Source organism: Takifugu flavidus, chromosome 16 (assembly GCF_003711565.1).
Source record: "Takifugu flavidus isolate HTHZ2018 chromosome 16, ASM371156v2, whole genome shotgun sequence".
NCBI classification, from domain to species: Eukaryota; Metazoa; Chordata; class Actinopteri; order Tetraodontiformes; family Tetraodontidae; genus Takifugu; species Takifugu flavidus.
In genome coordinates, this window is record NC_079535.1 from 9,964,385 (window position 1) to 9,981,964 (window position 17,580).

At 47.8% G+C, this 17,580-nt stretch overlaps 2 protein-coding genes across 9 annotated transcripts; one reads left to right on the top strand and one right to left on the bottom strand.

Annotated features, from left to right (window-relative positions):
* Nucleotides 1-41: 41 nt before the first annotated feature.
* Nucleotides 42-16,213, bottom strand: LOC130513292 (coiled-coil domain-containing protein 9B). Of its 8 annotated transcripts, XR_008946669.1 has the most exons (17): nucleotides 15,499-15,866; nucleotides 14,051-14,158; nucleotides 13,578-13,682; nucleotides 13,350-13,493; nucleotides 13,116-13,265; nucleotides 11,237-11,299; nucleotides 9,884-10,062; nucleotides 8,687-8,736; nucleotides 8,565-8,609; nucleotides 8,041-8,137; nucleotides 7,073-7,106; nucleotides 6,484-6,997; nucleotides 6,325-6,398; nucleotides 6,144-6,241; nucleotides 3,291-3,410; nucleotides 3,091-3,217; nucleotides 2,346-3,007 (listed from the first exon to the last, which is right to left on the bottom strand). XR_008946669.1 is itself a non-coding variant. In XM_057012015.1 (15 exons), the coding sequence occupies exons 4-15, from the start codon at nucleotides 13,610-13,612 to the stop codon at nucleotides 6,215-6,217; spliced, it is 1,407 nt and encodes a 468-aa protein (XP_056867995.1). In that variant the 5' UTR covers nucleotides 13,613-13,682; nucleotides 14,051-14,158; nucleotides 15,499-15,555; nucleotides 16,021-16,213; the 3' UTR covers nucleotides 4,888-6,214. The 8 variants fall into 8 exon arrangements, 4 of the variants coding, with proteins under 4 accessions (XP_056867995.1, XP_056867993.1, XP_056867994.1 ...); XR_008946667.1 differs by having other exon boundaries at nucleotides 3,091-3,410; XR_008946666.1 differs by lacking the exons at nucleotides 2,346-3,007; nucleotides 3,091-3,217; nucleotides 3,291-3,410 and adding an exon at nucleotides 42-335.
* LOC130513295 (uncharacterized) lies at nucleotides 352-2,565 on the top strand. Its single transcript, XM_057012017.1, has 2 exons — nucleotides 352-1,163; nucleotides 1,242-2,565. Exons 1-2 carry the CDS (start codon nucleotides 1,066-1,068, stop codon nucleotides 1,780-1,782), a joined length of 639 nt encoding a protein of 212 aa, XP_056867997.1. The 5' UTR covers nucleotides 352-1,065; the 3' UTR covers nucleotides 1,783-2,565.
* Nucleotides 16,214-17,580: the final 1,367 nt, after the last annotated feature.

The following is a 17,580-nucleotide window of genomic DNA, read 5'->3' on the forward strand; positions in this document are numbered from 1 at the left end:
TAGAGGTATAAGAAATAAAACAGCTCATAACAACCAAGCGGTTTGTTTTTTGTATGTTTTTAATGTTACAGTAAAGTCATTTTTGCTGTTCCAAACTTGTTTTTTTGTGTTGTTTTTGCGCCATTTTCGGCTAAACGTCCCTATCCAAACGTCTCCAACGAGTGTCAAGGCTGAACAAAGATGAAAATCACGTGGATCTTTGAAAATTCCAGCTTTTTCCTGGCATTATGTCGTGTCCCTGGTGACAGTTCCACGCCTCTGAAAGAGCTCCTCCTCATCACCTGTCACACCTGTCCTGATTGCGCAACAGCGGATCCATGGCGCTGTCCGTTGTGCTGAAACGTGGCCAAAAAAAAAAAGCGCAGCTCAAGGAAATCAGGATGCATCAATGGTTTGGACAAAAGTTACATTTCTCTCAATTGGAGCGATTCATTGCTACATTCTTGCCTCGTTGCACAGATCCGAGGCGCATCTTTTCCTCTTGTCTACGGTCTGTTTCTCACTTTGCAGCCGCAACAACACCCTAATCTGGATGCGCGGCACAAACACATGTGAAGCTGATCTCTCTTTTTTTTTGGTTGCAGCTGCAGCTGTGTCTTTAAGAGCCACCGCCCGCCCCCAATGCTGTATTTTTAGCTGAGCAAGCGTTCGTTTGCTGGATAAGACAGGCAGCTGTGCACCGTGTGATCTCACTCCATCCTTATCTGTTCGAAATCTTGCACTGCGGATGCGCTTCGGGCCTGCAGCCAGCCACCCTCCCGGAAATGTCGTGTCGGGTGGACGTTTGCCCCGTCGCTGTCGGATGCTGAAACGCGTAATCCAGCCCTGCTGGTGCCTGGTGGCCGTTATGAAACGCAGCGCAGCGATGGGCTCCGAATATTCGGCGCAGTGCTTCTGAGTCGGATGCATTTTAGCAGATCAATTTAGGTGCGAACCCCTTCCAGCGGTGCGGACGGCGCAATTCTGCTCAGCCCTCCGCTGTCCGTCTTCTTTTTGGATTGTGGATAACAAGACGGCTTCAAGACGGAGGGGGTGGTGGAGCATCGAGGGAAAAAAAGGGGCAATATGAGAGAGCGGGACTTCATGCCCAATATGGAGAGGGGCAAACCTGCGACCTACACGGGGGACAAAAAGGCTAAGATGGCTGCTAAGACTAACAAGAAGTGGGTAAGACTAGCCACTGTTTTTGCTTATGTACTGTCCGTGTCCTTAGCAGCCATTATCCTGGCAATTTACTACAGCCTAATCTGGAAGCCCACCACCGCGTCCTCTTCATCGGGGAAGCCTGGCGTGCCCGAGGAGGTGAGCCCCACCGCCAACATCTCAGCCAACACCCCCACAGGCGGCAACGTCTCAGAGTGGAACTCTACACAGACGCGGATGCTGCCCCTGAACGCGCAGGTGACCACCCCGAACAGCCAGGATTTTCTGTGGGCCGACAGAACCGAGAGGGCGGCCGCCTCTCCGCGCGGTGCCCGAGCACAAATTGCGCACTCGCAGCAGGAGGACGGACTCCGCGCACCCTCCCGCGGTGACACAAGCACGGACAAGTCGGACACTTTACACAGGCAGACGCGTCAGTCTCAACCCCGAGCCAGCAACTCCATCCCGACAGGCGGCAGGGAGTCTGGAGAGGAACTGGAGCAGGAGGAGGAGGAGGAGAAGGAGGAGGGTGAGACGGAGTCACACGCACGGGACAACGCGGTGATGGGGACCACGGATGCCGCGGCGGTTGTTACGCCGACCCCTGCGACAGAGCCACCCGGCCTGAGGAGAGCCTGACCGTGACCTGGTCACCAGCTCGATCCAAACACGGAGCGTTTTACAGACTCAAAGCCGCAGGTCGGATTGGGTTTTTTCTTTTTTTCTTGCAGAGCTTCTTTGTGAACGCTGGACTGCACAGACCTTAAACTAATATACCGCGTTGAAAGACAAGAGAAGCACCCCCACCTCCTTTGCTTTTTAGTTTTTAGGCCATCTGTATGCCTTAAAATCAGTGTGAGTCTACCGTGCACAACTCCCGAGGCCTCTGTCCGGACCTGGGCCACATGGTTCTGTTCATCCAGAGATGTTTTTTGTTGTTTTTTTTGCAGGACATAATCCTGTTCAGAGGTAAAAGAGGCTGAATATCACTGCCATCATCGTCTGGGCTTCATCAATACTGCACTTACTCGCTTTTTAACATAGACTGGTTTTTTTCTTTTCCTGTTATGGATCAAACCTGGATTCCAAGTAGAGAACCTGCATTATTTATTTATGCTCAGGTATGTGCATATAACCATGTAAACGTGTTGTATTTTCGCAGGGCAGGCATACAGCTTCTTGGCCAATAGATGAACCTATACTGTAGTTAGGTACTTTTTATTCATGGTACAATATAACTATCACAAATATCACAGAGTACAAATAAACAACCTTGGAAAAATGACACATTTTGGGATTTTGTAAGACGTATATGTAAACCATTAATCCCTTACTGACATTATCCTGTATGTTGACATTTTATTTATTCAGAGCCAGAGGGGATAGTACAAAGTATTTAAATAAAGGTTAGTTTTTTCTTAACAGTGTATCTTTCGTGCGTGAGCTGAAAAGCTTGTTGCATTTCAAAGAAATGTGGCAGCACAAAGACGGACCAGATTATGGCCGTTCAAGAGGTGACGTATCGTGCCTGAGCTGGCCGCCCGCCGCGTGATCAGACCACTTCACAGTCGTAAGAGGTCAAGTGTGAAGAGGAAATCAGACCCACCGCCTCGCGCGCTGCCCCGGCGGCGTGTGCGGGAGGCGCATCGACTCAAGAGCTCTGTTGTTGTGGCGCACGAGGAAGAGACATTACGTGGCGGAGCTATTTTCATCCAGCTGGAGGTGACGGGCGTCACATGAACGTGCTCCGTTTCCTCCTCTCTATTCAGCTCCTCCGCTGGGAAGGTGGGGCGGGAGAACCGTGATGTCAACAATGACGGCAGCTCGGGTTGCGATAGCTTTTTCACCAAATGCATCTGGTAAGCTGAATAAGAAAGTCCACGGATCAAGGCGGGCATTGATCGGACACACACGCCCCCCCCACAAACATAACAACACAAAACACACATGTGATTCTACTGTCTGTGGAGAACCCACTGACAAGCCCGTCGATGCTGCCGCGACCTCCTCCTTGATAAATGCGTTTGCAGCGGCTCTTATGGCCCCTGGTGATATGAGAGGAGGCCTGACCGACCTATTGATGAAGGAGTTCATCAGTGCTGACAGTTACTGCTGGAAGCCATGTTTCAGTCAGCACAGCATCTGACCTTATGACTCCTGAGACCAGTGGCCGGGACAGATGATTGGATTATCTGATGTGAACCCAGTCACGAGTGACGTCAGCGTTAGCCTTCATCCTCTCGGGGACCGAGCATCTTCACATCGCCCTGGCAAGAATAGAACGTCTAAAAAATATAGGCGGAAATAAGGGGAGGGGGGGGCTCTTTTGTCCAGGAGATCTGACAGTTTTGACAGCAATGGAATGAAACGTCAGCGAGACAGCCAGAGGAATAAAAGACCTTTCAAATCAACGTTTGAGGCGCTGTCATAGAAGATATGAAATATTCATAAGCTGTTCCTGCGACAACTTTCAAGTGCCAAAAAGGGCAAAAATCACTGGCGAAGGGAAAGTGCGGCTGTGGACGTGCCGGCGCTGGCGTCAGCATCGGGGAGCTTTAATACCGTTGCAGGACGACGCGTTATATTAGCATGGTGCAAAATTACAAGCCGCTATATGTTTAGCATCTGTGCCAGGAAGGAACAATAGAACAAGGTCAAAGGTGAAGGAGGCAAGGGGAGTGGCTGCCGAGGAGTGTGTGCAGCGTGTAGCACCTGGCGGGAACGTGCCGATCGTGAGTGGCCTGATCCGGCTGCCCGAAAGTTCGTTGAAATCACATGAGCAGGCCAGGCCGGGCCAGGCTGGGAGGCAGCGTGGTGCAACAGCCGTGGTTACAACCACAGTAGTAAGGCAAAAGCCAAGCCAAGCAGATTAGACTTCCTGTTGTCTCCGATTGTTGAACTTTTGACCCCATCCTGACATAATGAAAGGAATCTGTTTCGGTTCGCAATTAGAAGCAAATGTATGAAATAAAATCTTATTCGGGGCCTTTAAAAACAGGTCCAATTAGACACAATAGCCTCAGGGAGGCAGAGGTTATTACTCCTGCACTAAATGGGCCTTTAAATTGATTATCTGACTTCTTGGATTGTCTCCTCTAGAACTCCGTTGATTATTTTACACTTTCCACAAATCTTTTTTTTGCTCTCCAAAGATGACAACAAGCGGGCCGGCATCCCTGAAGGTGGACTTGCATCAGGACGATGCTCTTGGCTTCAAAACTGCTTAGGCCAAACACTGAGTGTTCTATTTGAACCGTTAGCTCAGGGAGGCAAAAGCTGCACAGCAGAGTGCAGCTGACATAATCCTACACTGCACTTCAATCCACTAACACAGCCTACAGGACTTATTTCCATAATTCTAACACCCCCACCAAGAGCGCGTTATTGCATCACACCCTTTAAAATATCAGCTAGCTTCATAGTCGAGCGACCTGGACCATCCGCCTGTTCTATAAGGAGGATCGACAGGATTCAAAAGGCTTTGGGCTCCTGGTTAAAAATGATATTCAGTGACAACGGCAACAGTGGAACCACCACTGCCATGGAGACCACCCCCCCTCCCCCGGAGAAACGTAATTAAAATAGGGTCACCTATGGGAGGTCCCACCTGTTGGACGGAGAGGGAGAGGCAGGCCTGCGGAGAGCTCATCTGAAATTAATCAGGACCAACGTGGAGCTGTGACTCCGGCAGCTGTCGCATTTCTGCTGTTTCTCCACGGGGACAAAGACAAACGGCAGCCACAGTTTGGGATTTCTCAGGTTTATTGGTGTTTTGTCCTTCGGGATTTCCACTACAGGAATTCAAACTATGACCACGAGCACTCGGAGCAGGGAAAAAGCTGGGATCACACTTTGAAACACTCGTACATAGACAGGCACAAATTAATACTTCCCTCTGATGAGTGGAGACCCAAGTACACCAGGTTCTGCCATCCCTTTGTGATGGCACGTTCATCAGTGAGTGTCGCTGATCTAAATACAGCATTAATGTAAAATACTTTGGAGGTATCCTTCATCACCTGCCGATCTGATTCCATTCCTCAGAAAGAATAAGGCCCCTATACTCCTTTAGGCTCCTTCTACTCTTGTGTGAAGACTGAAATCTGTCTTCTCATTTTTTCCAGTGTGCTTCTACTCGTTTCCTGATGATGTGAATTTTATGTAACCACAGTTAGTTGACAGCTCACAGAATAGCCACTATGTTCTCTCCTCACTGGTTACATAACTCTTTACTATACTGTAACAGATAAAGGCCCAGAAAAAAAGGAAATCGTTTGAGGACAGAGATTTTGTTATACCAGAAACACAACAGCTGATAAAAAAAAGAACATTTTACCGAAGCATGTGGCTGTTCGTGTGTTGGTTGGCGAGACCTTCAAAACAATCGTGCCTTAAGTGCTTCAAAACATACAGGACGCCTGAGAAGGCTCGGCTTCCTCATTTTGAGTTTCTACAATAATCGGATTACATTGTTGAAATTCATCTTCCGCTCAATTTTACGACTATTTTTTGAAGCTGGGTCATGTTTGAAATGGATGGACAAGCACTTTTCGTTATTTTAGCTCTAAACTGGAGACAAATGTCCTTAACTAAAGTTTTATGAGGGCAATGAAAGTGGTAAACAGCTGAAACAGCTGAGTAGTAAACTACTTTATGTCTTCATTCGGTCTCTGTATCACCCAGAGTTTATACCTAAGGCAAAATCAGGCACTAAACAACATGTGGCTGATGTTTATTTTGGCGGGCTAGCTTCGTCTAACTAGCTAGCCTCCCTCTTTAAGTTATTATAATACAAATGTAAACATTCAATGATATTGCACTCAGGCCGTTTACTAAGGTACTGCACAGCATGTCAGCACACACATCCTCAAATACTGTGTCATAAAGTGCTCGGATGTAAAACCATTTCAGCGGGGAAAACATCCGCCGTTTAGCTTTTGGACCTCCGCAGGGCAGGACACGCTGCAGCCAAAGCAAACCACGACTTTCAAACCAGGTACCTCAGAAGCAAAACGATGCGTTCAGGTGCAAAGAGGCGAGGCTCCCATTTCTGCCACTGTGTTAGGGGTTGTCAGACGATCTTGCCTTGCTCTCTTGCCTGCAAAAAAAGGGGCAAATACACCAACTGTGAGCTGTTACACGTCTAAGGAATCCCCCGTCCTGTCAGTCTCTCACACTGACCTTGTCACTGCTGGTGGGGTGTGCTGGGTGTGTTTCTCCAACCTCCAGACTCAGGACAGACAGACCGGATTCCTCTTTGGACCAGGAAACAAACAAAAAGCATCAGTTTACTCAAACCAAAAGTGTCGGAAGAGCATACCTACACGAGTCTCGTCTCACCTGCGTTTGTGCTGTTGCACTTGGAGAGCTCTGCAGGATGGACAGAGTGAGGTTCTCTGTGAGCAGAGGGGGGGCTGGAAGCTCCAGAGGGGCTGCTGTCTGTTTTAGTACATTCACTTTCAGAGGACTGCTGCTCGGCAACAAGAAGGGCAGGTGGACAACCCCCCTGGTCCTGCTGGACACATTTAGAAGCTTCCAATGGAGGTAAAGAAGCATTCAAAGAGGTCGGACTTGCTGATTCCGAGTGGGCAGAGTCCTGGGAAGGTGCAGTTGGCCTCGTGTGGGCCAGTGGGAGGGATTCTTCTGAGAAGCGTACTCTCTTCTCTGAAGTCCGAGGAGACGAGTCCTCAGCTGTCGCCAGACCCGCTGAAGGAGTCGCATCCTCGGATGTGCTCGGTGAAAGCAGGGTGGTCGACGCGTTCACTGCCGAGTCCCGGTCTTTGCACTCTTCTGCCACAGCATCTGTGAGGGCATCAAGCTCCTCCAAGAATTCCTCCAAGGTTGTATCGGACATCTGGAGGATGAGATATGAACACGTCTGCTGTACCTGCCTGTTTATTAACCTTCGGAAGCAAGTCTGATATCTCACCTGGAGGTTGTCTCCAACTTCATTTTCCTCCCATCTAAAAAAAAAAAGAAAGTTAAGCACCGAAATTCCTCTCCGACTTTGTAAAGTTACAGATTCTGCCTTTTGATCAATGAAATTAATAAAAAGTCAAGTTCCAGGGTTAAAAACAATGTTGTTCATGTCCACCCAGTAAATAATAATTGAGTAAGGCCTCCAATGATTCCATTTCCTGTTTTTCTGTTTTTAAAAACTGCAGTAGCGCAGCCATTATGCAGCGCTAATGCTTCTTGTGAAAATGTACTGGCCTCAAATGGCTTTTTGAGTGCTGAAAGCGTCGACTCTGCTGTCTAATTTTGGGGTCAAAACATCAGAGCATGGGGAAGCAGTTTTGTGTCGCTGATGCAGCAAATCCGAATGAACCTGCGGCGTCGCTTAGTCTCCCGCGAGAGCTTTAATCATTTTATACAGAGCCGGAGATGGACTGCTCCGGCCTGCAGACCTGCAGAAAACAGTGCCAAGCCTGGAGGAAACAGCTTTACCTTTTATTACCGTGCAGGATTATTGGGCTGCATATCGCAAAAAAATGAGAAGAAAAGAGCAAGAACGGGGAAAAGCACATTTTCAACTCCATCTCTGAGACCTGAAATATTGCACTTTGCAGAATTGAGACGAAACACCCCCTACAGTGGTAAAAAACTAAATAGAAAGATTTCGGGGGGCTGCAGTGGGTTACTTCAAGTCTGCAACTTTGAGATTTTAAGCAGTGTGAGCTGTGCATGAAGCCCTCTGGTTTATTCAGGGAAATAAATGTAGTGTTCATCAAGTCTCACAGCATCCGAGGGAACCAGCGCAGGAAAACGATAGCAATCCCCATATTTGTTTTCCCTATTTGATCTCCCACCATATGCTTTCCTACAAAGCTCAGTGGAGGCTACAGTAGCAAATATGCAAATATGGATCAACTGTGGGGGCATTTCATAGTTACTGACCTCCTGGCTCTCCCCGTCAAGCGATCGATGCCTTTGGCTTTACTGCTGGTGGCAGGGACGTTTTTAGCCTTTTTCTCCTTTCCTCGTTTCTCCTGGCCTACAACAGAACAACAGTTTGAAGTTACTTCACATGGACAGAAGTGGCTGCGGCCCCTGAACAATAAATATCTACAGTTATTATATAATTATTATATAAATTCAGCATAATTGTCGCCTGCGCTAGACTGCCGTTAGCGTCGAGCGTGTTGCACGTGCTGAACATGAAACAGAGCTGAGCAGCAGAGACACATCAGTAAATGTTTGTGTCCTTCAGGGTGAGATGGGAGACAGTGGTTGTTTATCTCTGCACGTTAGCCCTGCAGCGAGCTCTACCCCACCCCCTTGGGGGAAAAATGCAGTAGAAGATGGATGGCTGATGCCCCGAGAACCCGCATTCATGCCGTGTACACTGTGGGGTTTGACTGGGACACGCCGCCATCTGTTTGTGTATGCATGAGAATTCGAAGACAATAGGAATATTTTACCTCTTGAATCGGCTCTAGATTGTCCTCTTCTAGAATTTCGCCCTCCTGGAGAAAAGGCAATAGTCCATATTTAAGGGGGGAAAACAAGTCTATATTTTTTGCTCATTTTCTCTGACTCTCACCGCGGCTGGAAGCTCCCCAGTCCCTGTCTGGGAGGGCTCTGTCTGAAAACCTAAAAGAGGAGTTTCAGCTCAGACCACTGATGTAATATCAAATCATTTTGCTTGAGAGACAACAGTGAGTTCATCTGTTCCCACCGCAGAGGTGTTTCCGGCGTGAAATCTCCAATCGTTTTTACACCATCGGCACTTTTTCTGTGGATCTTTCACAGAACGGGCGACAGGTTTCACTTCACTGACATGTTTTAGCATTTCCCATCAACTGACAGCATCGCTGAATCAGAGATGTTTCCTCTTCCTCCTCAGGAGGCTCGTTTAAGCCTCACCAAATAAGGCAAAGCATTCCATCCCTTATCCCTACCTAAAAATAGCTGTTCCTCCCTTGTTTCTTTACATTTTGATGCTCCTTTAACCAGCACAATTATTTATTCAGTAGTTTGATCTCCTGGAAGAGGAAGCCTCCACTAAAGTGTGTTTTTATGCTGTGTATTAATGTATGTTACACTGAATACTGGTCAGCCGCTCACCTAATTATTTAGTAATATCTTGGTACTTGATGATGTGTATCTCTGTCATGATTTTTGACTCAGTAAAGGAAATATCTGTCTCATATCGTGTCTGTGTTATGACAGTGAAGAAAGCTTTCCAACCAAACCCCAGAGGCCACGAGATGCATTTTAAACAAGCTGCTGAAGTATCCAACACATGTTTACAACACGTTTTTATAAATGATTAAGTGGCCAAAGTGTATAATCACAAAGCCTTGTGATACACCAAACAGAGCCAAAGTATTTTGTTTGTAGGCTTTAAACCTACGTATTATATCAGTTTCTGTGATTCTTCCTCCCCTACAGCACTGATAATAATTCAGTTTAGCCCTCAGTCAACAGAGGTCACTAGTGTACATGCTGTACAAGCCCAAGTTAGAAAAACATACACATTAGATTCAGCTCATTTATGAGGTGTTTGGGCAGTTAAACAGCATTTTAAATAAAAAGCAGCATTCTTAAATGGATGCATTTCATGCTTCGCTAAATTAGATGGTTAGTGTCATTAAGAGGCTCCCCTGACTTCAAAAATCTGAAGGTCCCTGAAGAGCACAGGGTCACGAGGCCTAATGACAGTATCGCTGTCAGCCATAGCTAATGCCATATGGCTGAATTCCAATCCTGCGGACCAGAAAGTAGTTAAAAGCCTTACATGTTCTCCGTTTTATCCATGTCCCACGCCCGCCTCCACTGGCCCTTGGCATTTTTGTGGCGTGCCACTCTCTCGCGGTCGATCTGCTCGCGCTCCTTCTTCCAGCGTATGTACTCCTCCTGCTCCTCTTTGGATGTGGGGATGTTGAGGTCTGTGCTGGCCTGTTGACTCGCAGGCTCCTTGGCAGACACAAAGCAGTTCTCGCCATCTTACCGCATGACTAAGAGCTCCTAATGTTGATTTATGACAACGTTGCGTCTGCTGAGCAGTAATAAAGGTGCTCTGAAGGATGACTGAACTAAACACACATCTCTTTACACATTACACAGAGCAGCGAAGGGCACAGGATCAACAACAGCCACATGTACTAACAAAGACTGATGGCTTTTTCCCTCTATTATAGATGTGGTTGAACAACAACCCCAAAATGTTCAGATGCACAATAATCAATACTAAGGGAAGCCTTAACCTCTATGTTAACATTTATCAAGTTATCTTGGGCAGGAAGAGCTGAGTATTGCTTGCTTCTTTAGAGAAAAACAGTGTCACTAAGAACATGTGATGGTCACGTCCCCTCAGGTATTGACCACCACAGCCCGGTAAACATGTTGCCTGCCTGTGTACAGTTATCACAGAACGTGTCATCCACACTCATCCCTCTGTTTTCCGTCCTCGCCCAGCTCGCCCTCCTCCAGGGGGAACGCTCAGGGCCCCTCGGGAGCATTTTGCTCACATGTTCCAACAGGCTGTGTTCTTTTGCTGCCCCAGATGTGCCAATTAGCGCTTTTTAATTTCTCGGTTTCAGAAGAACTCGCCGGGAGGTTATCGCGGGCTACGGCAGCCAAGCTAAGCCACCAAGAGAGGGGGGTTGACTGATACCCAGATTGATATCTGATATTCAGACTGATCATGGTCCAAACAGCTGATTTCTGTCCCTCTGTGTCCACCAGTTCTCACAGTTTGCACTGAAAAGTCCTCAAACCTCAGAAGCACCAACTCAGAGCGATCTTAATCCATCCTGGCTCATGGTAGCGTGTAGGACATGGAGAGTCATGCGGTGTATTCAGGGCAGACTCATAGAAGCCCATCCTCCTCGTCCCTGGAGTTGGACTGTTTATCACACGGCTGATCTGTGAGACAGCTCTGAGCTACTCCAGCGACATCGACACGCGAGGCAGCGCCAGGCAGATGGGGACAAGGGAAGAGGGACGTGTGCATGGCAACCCTTTGTTTCTGTCTTTAGGCAAATATTTACATCCCTGTTTGCTAATCATCAGATCTTTAAGAGAGATAAATCCTTGAATGATTGGTTTTGCAATCTGTATCTGTGTACATATAGCGCAGCGCTGGTACCTGGCTTGGTGTGGAAAGCCTGTGGTGCTCCTCATTGTGCTCTGGCCCTTGTTGAGCCTGATCCTGTCAAAGAAAAGGGACAAGAAATAAAAGAGGAAGATGAACGTAGCAACAATAAGGATGACACAGCACGCTGTCTGTCACGTTACTGTTGTTCCAGGGTATTAAAAAGCCTTTGGTGCCCCCAAGTGGACACGTGGTGATATAACACACGGAATTAAACTTGCTAACAGCAGCTAAAGAAGTGTTGATTATTCCTCTAACAAAAAAGATGTGCTTCAGTGAACAAGGTGAATGAATCGTGTTGTCAATCACAGCAACACGTCCACATCCCGCTGACAACGGAGTAGTGTGGAGGAGTGGTGCGACTGGGAAGAGGAATTAAATGCACAGCTCTTTAAAGCCGCCCAAATGCAGTCTGCCCAACACGCAAACACAAAAGACCCTTGACTAGCTAAAGTCTTTTCTGTTTTATTCCCCTCTCAGCTTCTTCCACTCCCTCCCTGACCCTGGCACGTCGCCTGGGCTGTCTCTCCAGCCGAATAATGAGTCTTTTCAGAGTGAGGAGGCAGACGCATGTTAATTAGATCAAATCGGCCCTTTCAGGGTGGTGGGAATGGGCAAACAGAAGAGAGCAGACCACTTATAGATTTAGACAGGAGAAATGGTGGCTGGAAGCAGATGGGGGGTTGCCAGGAGAGCGTCCCCGTCAGCTTCCCTCACTTCTTACTTCCTGTCTGTCTTTACCTTTTATGAATGTGAGCTGAGAGTCTGGTCATGGGAGACTCGGGCTTGACAGGCTGCCTGGGGTACAGCCAGATCAACACAGCCATTCCTCAGAGTGATCACTCATTTCTTAAATTTGCAGCACACTCACAGTATACTACATTAAACCTAGGCATTGGTTGGACTATAACGCTAAATAAAGCCGTTTGGTAAAAGTACTGTACCTCAGTGAATATATCATTGAAGTACAACTACTGACTGACATATATGACATCATTTAGTCCTGTTCTGCGGCCCCTCGTGCAGTGTTCCCTCTGGACTAATCAAGTATCTTAAATGACACTGGTTATGTAAACAGCGTCCACGTGTAAAGCCGGTCTCTGGGAAACCCAGATGACTGGTGCGCTGGCGAGCGTTCAAGTGCTGATTCAGTTAACATGACAAATAAAGGGGATGCAGACGGAGCAGGCCCGAAATACAGCAAGAGAACAGCCCGTTCAGCAGTGGATTCCGCGCCCGTTAAACCAGCTAGGCGCCGGCGGAGCGGCACTCAACCAATCAGAAGCAGACGAAGCATCCAATCCTACAGAAGACGACCGCGTGTGCACGTGTGTGTGTCAGGCGCCACGCTGAGGCCGAGCAGCTGTTTCGGAGTTTCTGCATACCTGTAGGGGCTAAACTCGGTGTCAGTGTGGCATTTCACAGCCCAGTTGGGCAAGTGTGTGTCAAACACGGGCTCTGCAGCACCCACACTGTTAATATTCATCATATATTATTGATAGGAAGAGGACTTTTTAATCCAATAAAGCACCGGTCCTGAAACGGTGAATGCCTTTCTCATTGGCTAATCATGACACAAAGGAGCAGACCTAAAGGTGGTTACAGAACCACGATCATCTAAATCCTTTATAAACTCTAAGGAGCGCACACTGCCCTGTTGTCTGGCCTCTGTCGTAATCCTACAGCTCCACTCCACCTACTGTCTGAAGGCTTTTGTGCTCCATCGCACGATGGGCGTGTCTAGCCGAGGTTTCTAACATCTATTTTTAAAAACATCAGTAGAATGAACCGTGGGGAAATGGGGAGGGGGTGTTTGTGTGAGAGTGGAGGGACAATGATTGTGTCCCGAATGTTCAGAGGCTCTGATCCAAACCTGAACCAAAGGGTCTCTCTTGTTGGCGTGCGGCGGCTGCTTTCCCCTCCCTGGCGACTCAACACTCCTGCCTGGTCCATCATCAGTAGGACCCTTGATGTCAGCAGAAACTGGCTTCTTGTCCGGTTTCTCACTCACCACCCTCTTACCCTGGAGAGGCAGATTAGCGTGAGAATTGTAGCTACACGTAGCACAGATAACACAAGTATATCCATGTGGTATATAATATTCCACCTTTTTTCCGGCCATGGTGACCGTTAGCTGCTTCCTGTGGCCTCGGCTGGAGCTCTCCTTCGCCCTGTCGGCCCCTGCCTCCCGCTGTCCTTCCTCAGCAGGTGAAGAGACACTAATTGGCTTTGAGACCACCACACGACTGTCCTGCGAACAGAAAAAAACAACTGTTTAAATTGTTTAAAAAGCGTGGCGTGGCAGACACGGTTTTTAGCATATCGAAAAGCTCACGCTGGTGGATTTGCTGATTGTGATAGTAAGGTCATCAGCTTTGCCCTTGCGGCTCTGCAGCGCCATTCCTTCCTCTTCTGCCCTTTTTTTGTCTTCTTCTACCTCCTACATGCTCAAAAGAGGCAGTGTTTTCAATAAACAAGTGTTCACACTTTAAACCTCCCCCCCAAAACAAACACAACTTTTTTTGGCTCTTAAAAGTGCTGCCATTAATAAAATGATAATATAACACACAGAGATGTCCTGCAGCTGGTAAGCTGCCCTACTTCAGCACTAAGAGGAGTAAAAGTAAACATTTGTTTCTTGAATGCAGTGAAATGACTTTAGAGACACCAAGAATGTAAATATTAATGGAATTTAGCCTCTCACATACACATAAAGCCCTTGAGGAAGAAGTAATGTCTTGAAAAAGAAACTAAGAAACTCTGCCGCAAAGTACTTTTATTGTCGTGAGTGGGAGTGCTTGTCCTCACCTTATACCTCTTCATCAGGACTTCATTCTTCCTGCGGAGCGCCTCGATCTTCTTGTCCAGCTCTGCATCCCTCTCGTGGTCCCTCTTGGACGTCATGTTGGCGGGGGTCTTTGCGAGAGACACATCAATGAGATCGTTCAAAAAGGGTCAACACAGAAACAACGAGCTGCCAGCAGCTGCAGACTGGACCGTCAGCAGGGCCATCCTCTTCTGCAGCCCAGCCCAAAAACGGTCAAGACCCTGTGAGCTGAGCCCAAACCAACCCCAGTAACAAAGACCTGGTCATCACTGCTGCGCCCCCTCTGAATGCCTGGCTCCAGGGCGGGGCCTCGCAGCCTTCTTGGATGATCTACTCTGATCTCTGTCCTCTCTTTATAGTGAGCTGCTCTCTGTGCGGGCCCTTCACCCCGTCTTTGGAGACCCCTCCAGGCCCACACTGTGCTTCACTAGGTCTTATTCCCCCACTGTGTGTGCTGTGATATCACACACAGCTTTCACACGCCCTCACACACACACACTGCACAGATGGAGCGTTCATCATGAAGCTCAGTTACACTGGGAGCATCCCAACCATCCCAGTGTGGTCAGCAACCATGTGGAGCAGGAACTTCATGAATGTTAACACTCCAGAAAACCAGCGGTGTCCCAATGTTAAGTGAGGATCGCTGTATCCTAGTCAGCACACTCGATGTATCCCATAATGCATTGTGAAAGGTAGTGTACAACCGAGGCTCCCTAAGCATCCCAGAGTCCTCTGCAGTCACATGCAGGAAGTCAGACTCGATGACAATTAGTAGTTCATAATTAACTTAATTATTAAGGGCATAGTGTTTAATTCACAAACAAATAATCAAGTAAAAACAAATAATCAACGTTGCTCTGGTACATATTCATTATGCAACACTATGATGTCACTTAAAGCGTGCCAGCGTGCACGACGTACTCCACTCAACCCTGCTCCCTATAGTGGGTATGGAATAATGACAAGAAGCAACATGCAGTATTCGCTTAAATAAAAACATGTAAACACTAATACTGTTAATTCGAAATAGATTTGTTAGGCTGATGGATGTTGTTTTCACAGCAACAAGTTCTTTCTTTCTTTAGGAAAAGATAAACTGTAAAAAAAAAAGCAAATATGCATCCTTTGGTAAACACCACTCAACAAACGTTATCGCTGAACTCTTATCGGAAGAGTTCATCACCGACTACCAGACAGAGACATGAGGTAGGCGTGTCATGCTCTGCTGTTGTTAAAACGAGAGCGCTATCATGCTGCTAGCACAGATCGAGAGCACAAAGACACTGGGGGAAGGAGATGATGCCTGAGGTTTTAACAAGAACAAAACAAGCCCTGATTAAAATCAAACACCAAACTTTTTTTTGCCCACGTAACTACAGCCCATCCTGAGAGGACACAGCAAAGTCTTTCAAAAGTTCCAACTCACTCAGGGAGGCAGCAGCCTGGAGAAGAGTTACCTCACAGCTTCCAGTTGTCAGGGGATCTAAACACAACACATCATGAGGACATAGCACCAAGAATAGGTTCAAGGGAGAGGCAAGCGCAGGACGGCCTCCGCCAACCGGGAGACCCGTCGGTGATTCGGCCGGGCCGGTTCTGCGGCGGAGCTAACGGGAAAAAATCACAAAGCGCCGCGGATCTGCCGCTGGACTGCGCCCATGCCGAGACGGGAGAGAGAGCTGCCGGGGCTTCCCACACAGCCGACGTTCCTGCCACCTACAGGAGCCGCAGACGCAACAGAAGCACGCGGCCATAGCCCGAACTGCGTCAGAAGGGGGGGGGGGACCTAAAAACAGCAGAGAGAGAGAGACGGAGAGAGAGGGAGAGGGAGAGGGAGAGGGAGAGGAGAGGGAGAGGGAGGGGAGAGGGAGAGGGAGAGGGAGAGGGAGAGGGAGAGGGAGAGGGAGAGGGAGAGAGAGGAGGAGATGAGACGAGAGGAGGCACTCACGGGTCGTTCCATGTCAGCGGAGAGAGCTGCTGGGATGGGTCCAGGCGCGAGGCGGCACAGGGGGCTGCTGGGGTCTCAGATCATGCCTCGATTACAGCGAGCCGAGCCGGGCACGCAGCCAAGGCGTCTGACGGACGCAACAGAGCTCCCCTGTTAACAGATTTCACTGCGCCCATCCGCTTGTCCTCTCCCTCCCCCCTCTCTTTGGCTCCAACCCTCCCACCCTGCCGCACATATGCTCCCTCCCACTCTAAAACACTTGCTTTCCCCCCTCCCTCTGTATACATGCTCGGAATATTTAAGTTAGGGAACGCCATTTGTTCGGTCACACTGTGGCCAGTGTAACTTTGCCTTGTGACTCTTTAATTAATAATTAGTCGCTCCGTGGGTCTGTTCCTCTTTAGCTGCAGTCCTAATTAAATCAACAATAAGTACATCCGTCACCTTTTGCAGAGCAAAAAACACATTTCAAATCATTTAGAAAATCGCAATATAAACATTTTTTAAAAATCAACCTGCAGACTTTAATTATTTGGCTGGGTCAAGAGGGGGAAAAGACTGAAATTACACAAATTTCAATTTCTTGAGGAAGGAGAAGAGACACTTATTCACGCTTGAACCCATCTGGGGGAGCAGCCGTCATTGTTCCAGCAGCTGCGCCTCCTCAGAGCTCCTTATGCGTTTAGAGCACCGGGGAGAGATGGAGGCCGGTCTGCCAGAGTTTCCACCGCTCTCCCTGCGCGCCGTCGCTGCCAAAAGGCGAGACGGAAAGCGAATGTCACGCAGGCGGCTCTGCGGAGCATCGAGGAAACAAAAGCATCTTTGAATGTTTCCAATTATGGCTGCATTTTTAGCCAGCCGAGCATAAATAGCTGACATTCTACATGCATCCACAGATTCGTGAGCAAGGGGAGAAATATTTTGGAATAAATGTATTAAAAAAACAAATGTTTAAATAGATTCACTTTATGTCCTCTTATGTTTATAATGACTCAATTTCAGTGAGGAGACGGTGACCTTGAACCTCAGTAGTGGCAGTGGAGGTCAACTTGGTTAACTAAGTGAGGAATGAATGATGGGACCACCGTGTCACTAGGTCACCTTTCACACTTTCATTATTTCAGGCATTGTTTACACACCTCCCCCGGCTCGAGCAACACTTTACAATTCTAAAAATACAGAAAGAGTCGTGTGACCTTGTGTCCAGTGCACAAAGTTATGTGCTAACATCCTAACTGAGACCGAGACTGAGTCAAACATTATTTTTCCAGGTTCTTTCCAGGTTCTCTTACCTGCACGCGTTTGAGAGAAGACAACCTGAGCACCTCGGGGGAACCAGCTCAAAACTCTTTAGGGTTTGAAATGGTTAACTAGTTATTAGCTGTGGGGTTTAAGCCAATATGTTAAGTATTTCAGAGACATCCAGAGCTCACATCAAGCTAACGCGTGTAATGCCTGAGCATTTATTTAATTCCACTCATGTCCGCAAGATGGAGCCAAATCTAAGTATGATTTCTTCAGAAAGCTTTGAATGTTTTTTTGTCTTGTTTTGTCTCTTGT

Bases quoted from the DNA above. Each gene is read 5' to 3' on its own strand.
- LOC130513295 (XM_057012017.1), top strand. From the start codon at position 1,066: ATGAGAGAGCGGGACTTCATGCCCAATATGGAGAGGGGCAAACCTGCG. The intron at 1,164-1,241 runs GTGGGTAAGACT...AATTTACTACAG, and splicing joins GCTGCTAAGACTAACAAGAA to CCTAATCTGGAAGCCCACCA.
- LOC130513292 (XM_057012013.1), bottom strand. From the start codon at position 14,146: ATGACGTCCAAGAGGGACCACGAGAGGGATGCAGAGCTGGACAAGAAG. The intron at 8,138-8,564 runs GTAAAATATTCC...GTTCTGTTGTAG, and splicing joins ATCTAGAGCCGATTCAAGAG to GCCAGGAGAAACGAGGAAAG. The intron at 6,242-6,324 runs GTCAGTGTGAGA...CTTTTTTTGCAG, and splicing joins ACCCCACCAGCAGTGACAAG to GCAAGAGAGCAAGGCAAGAT.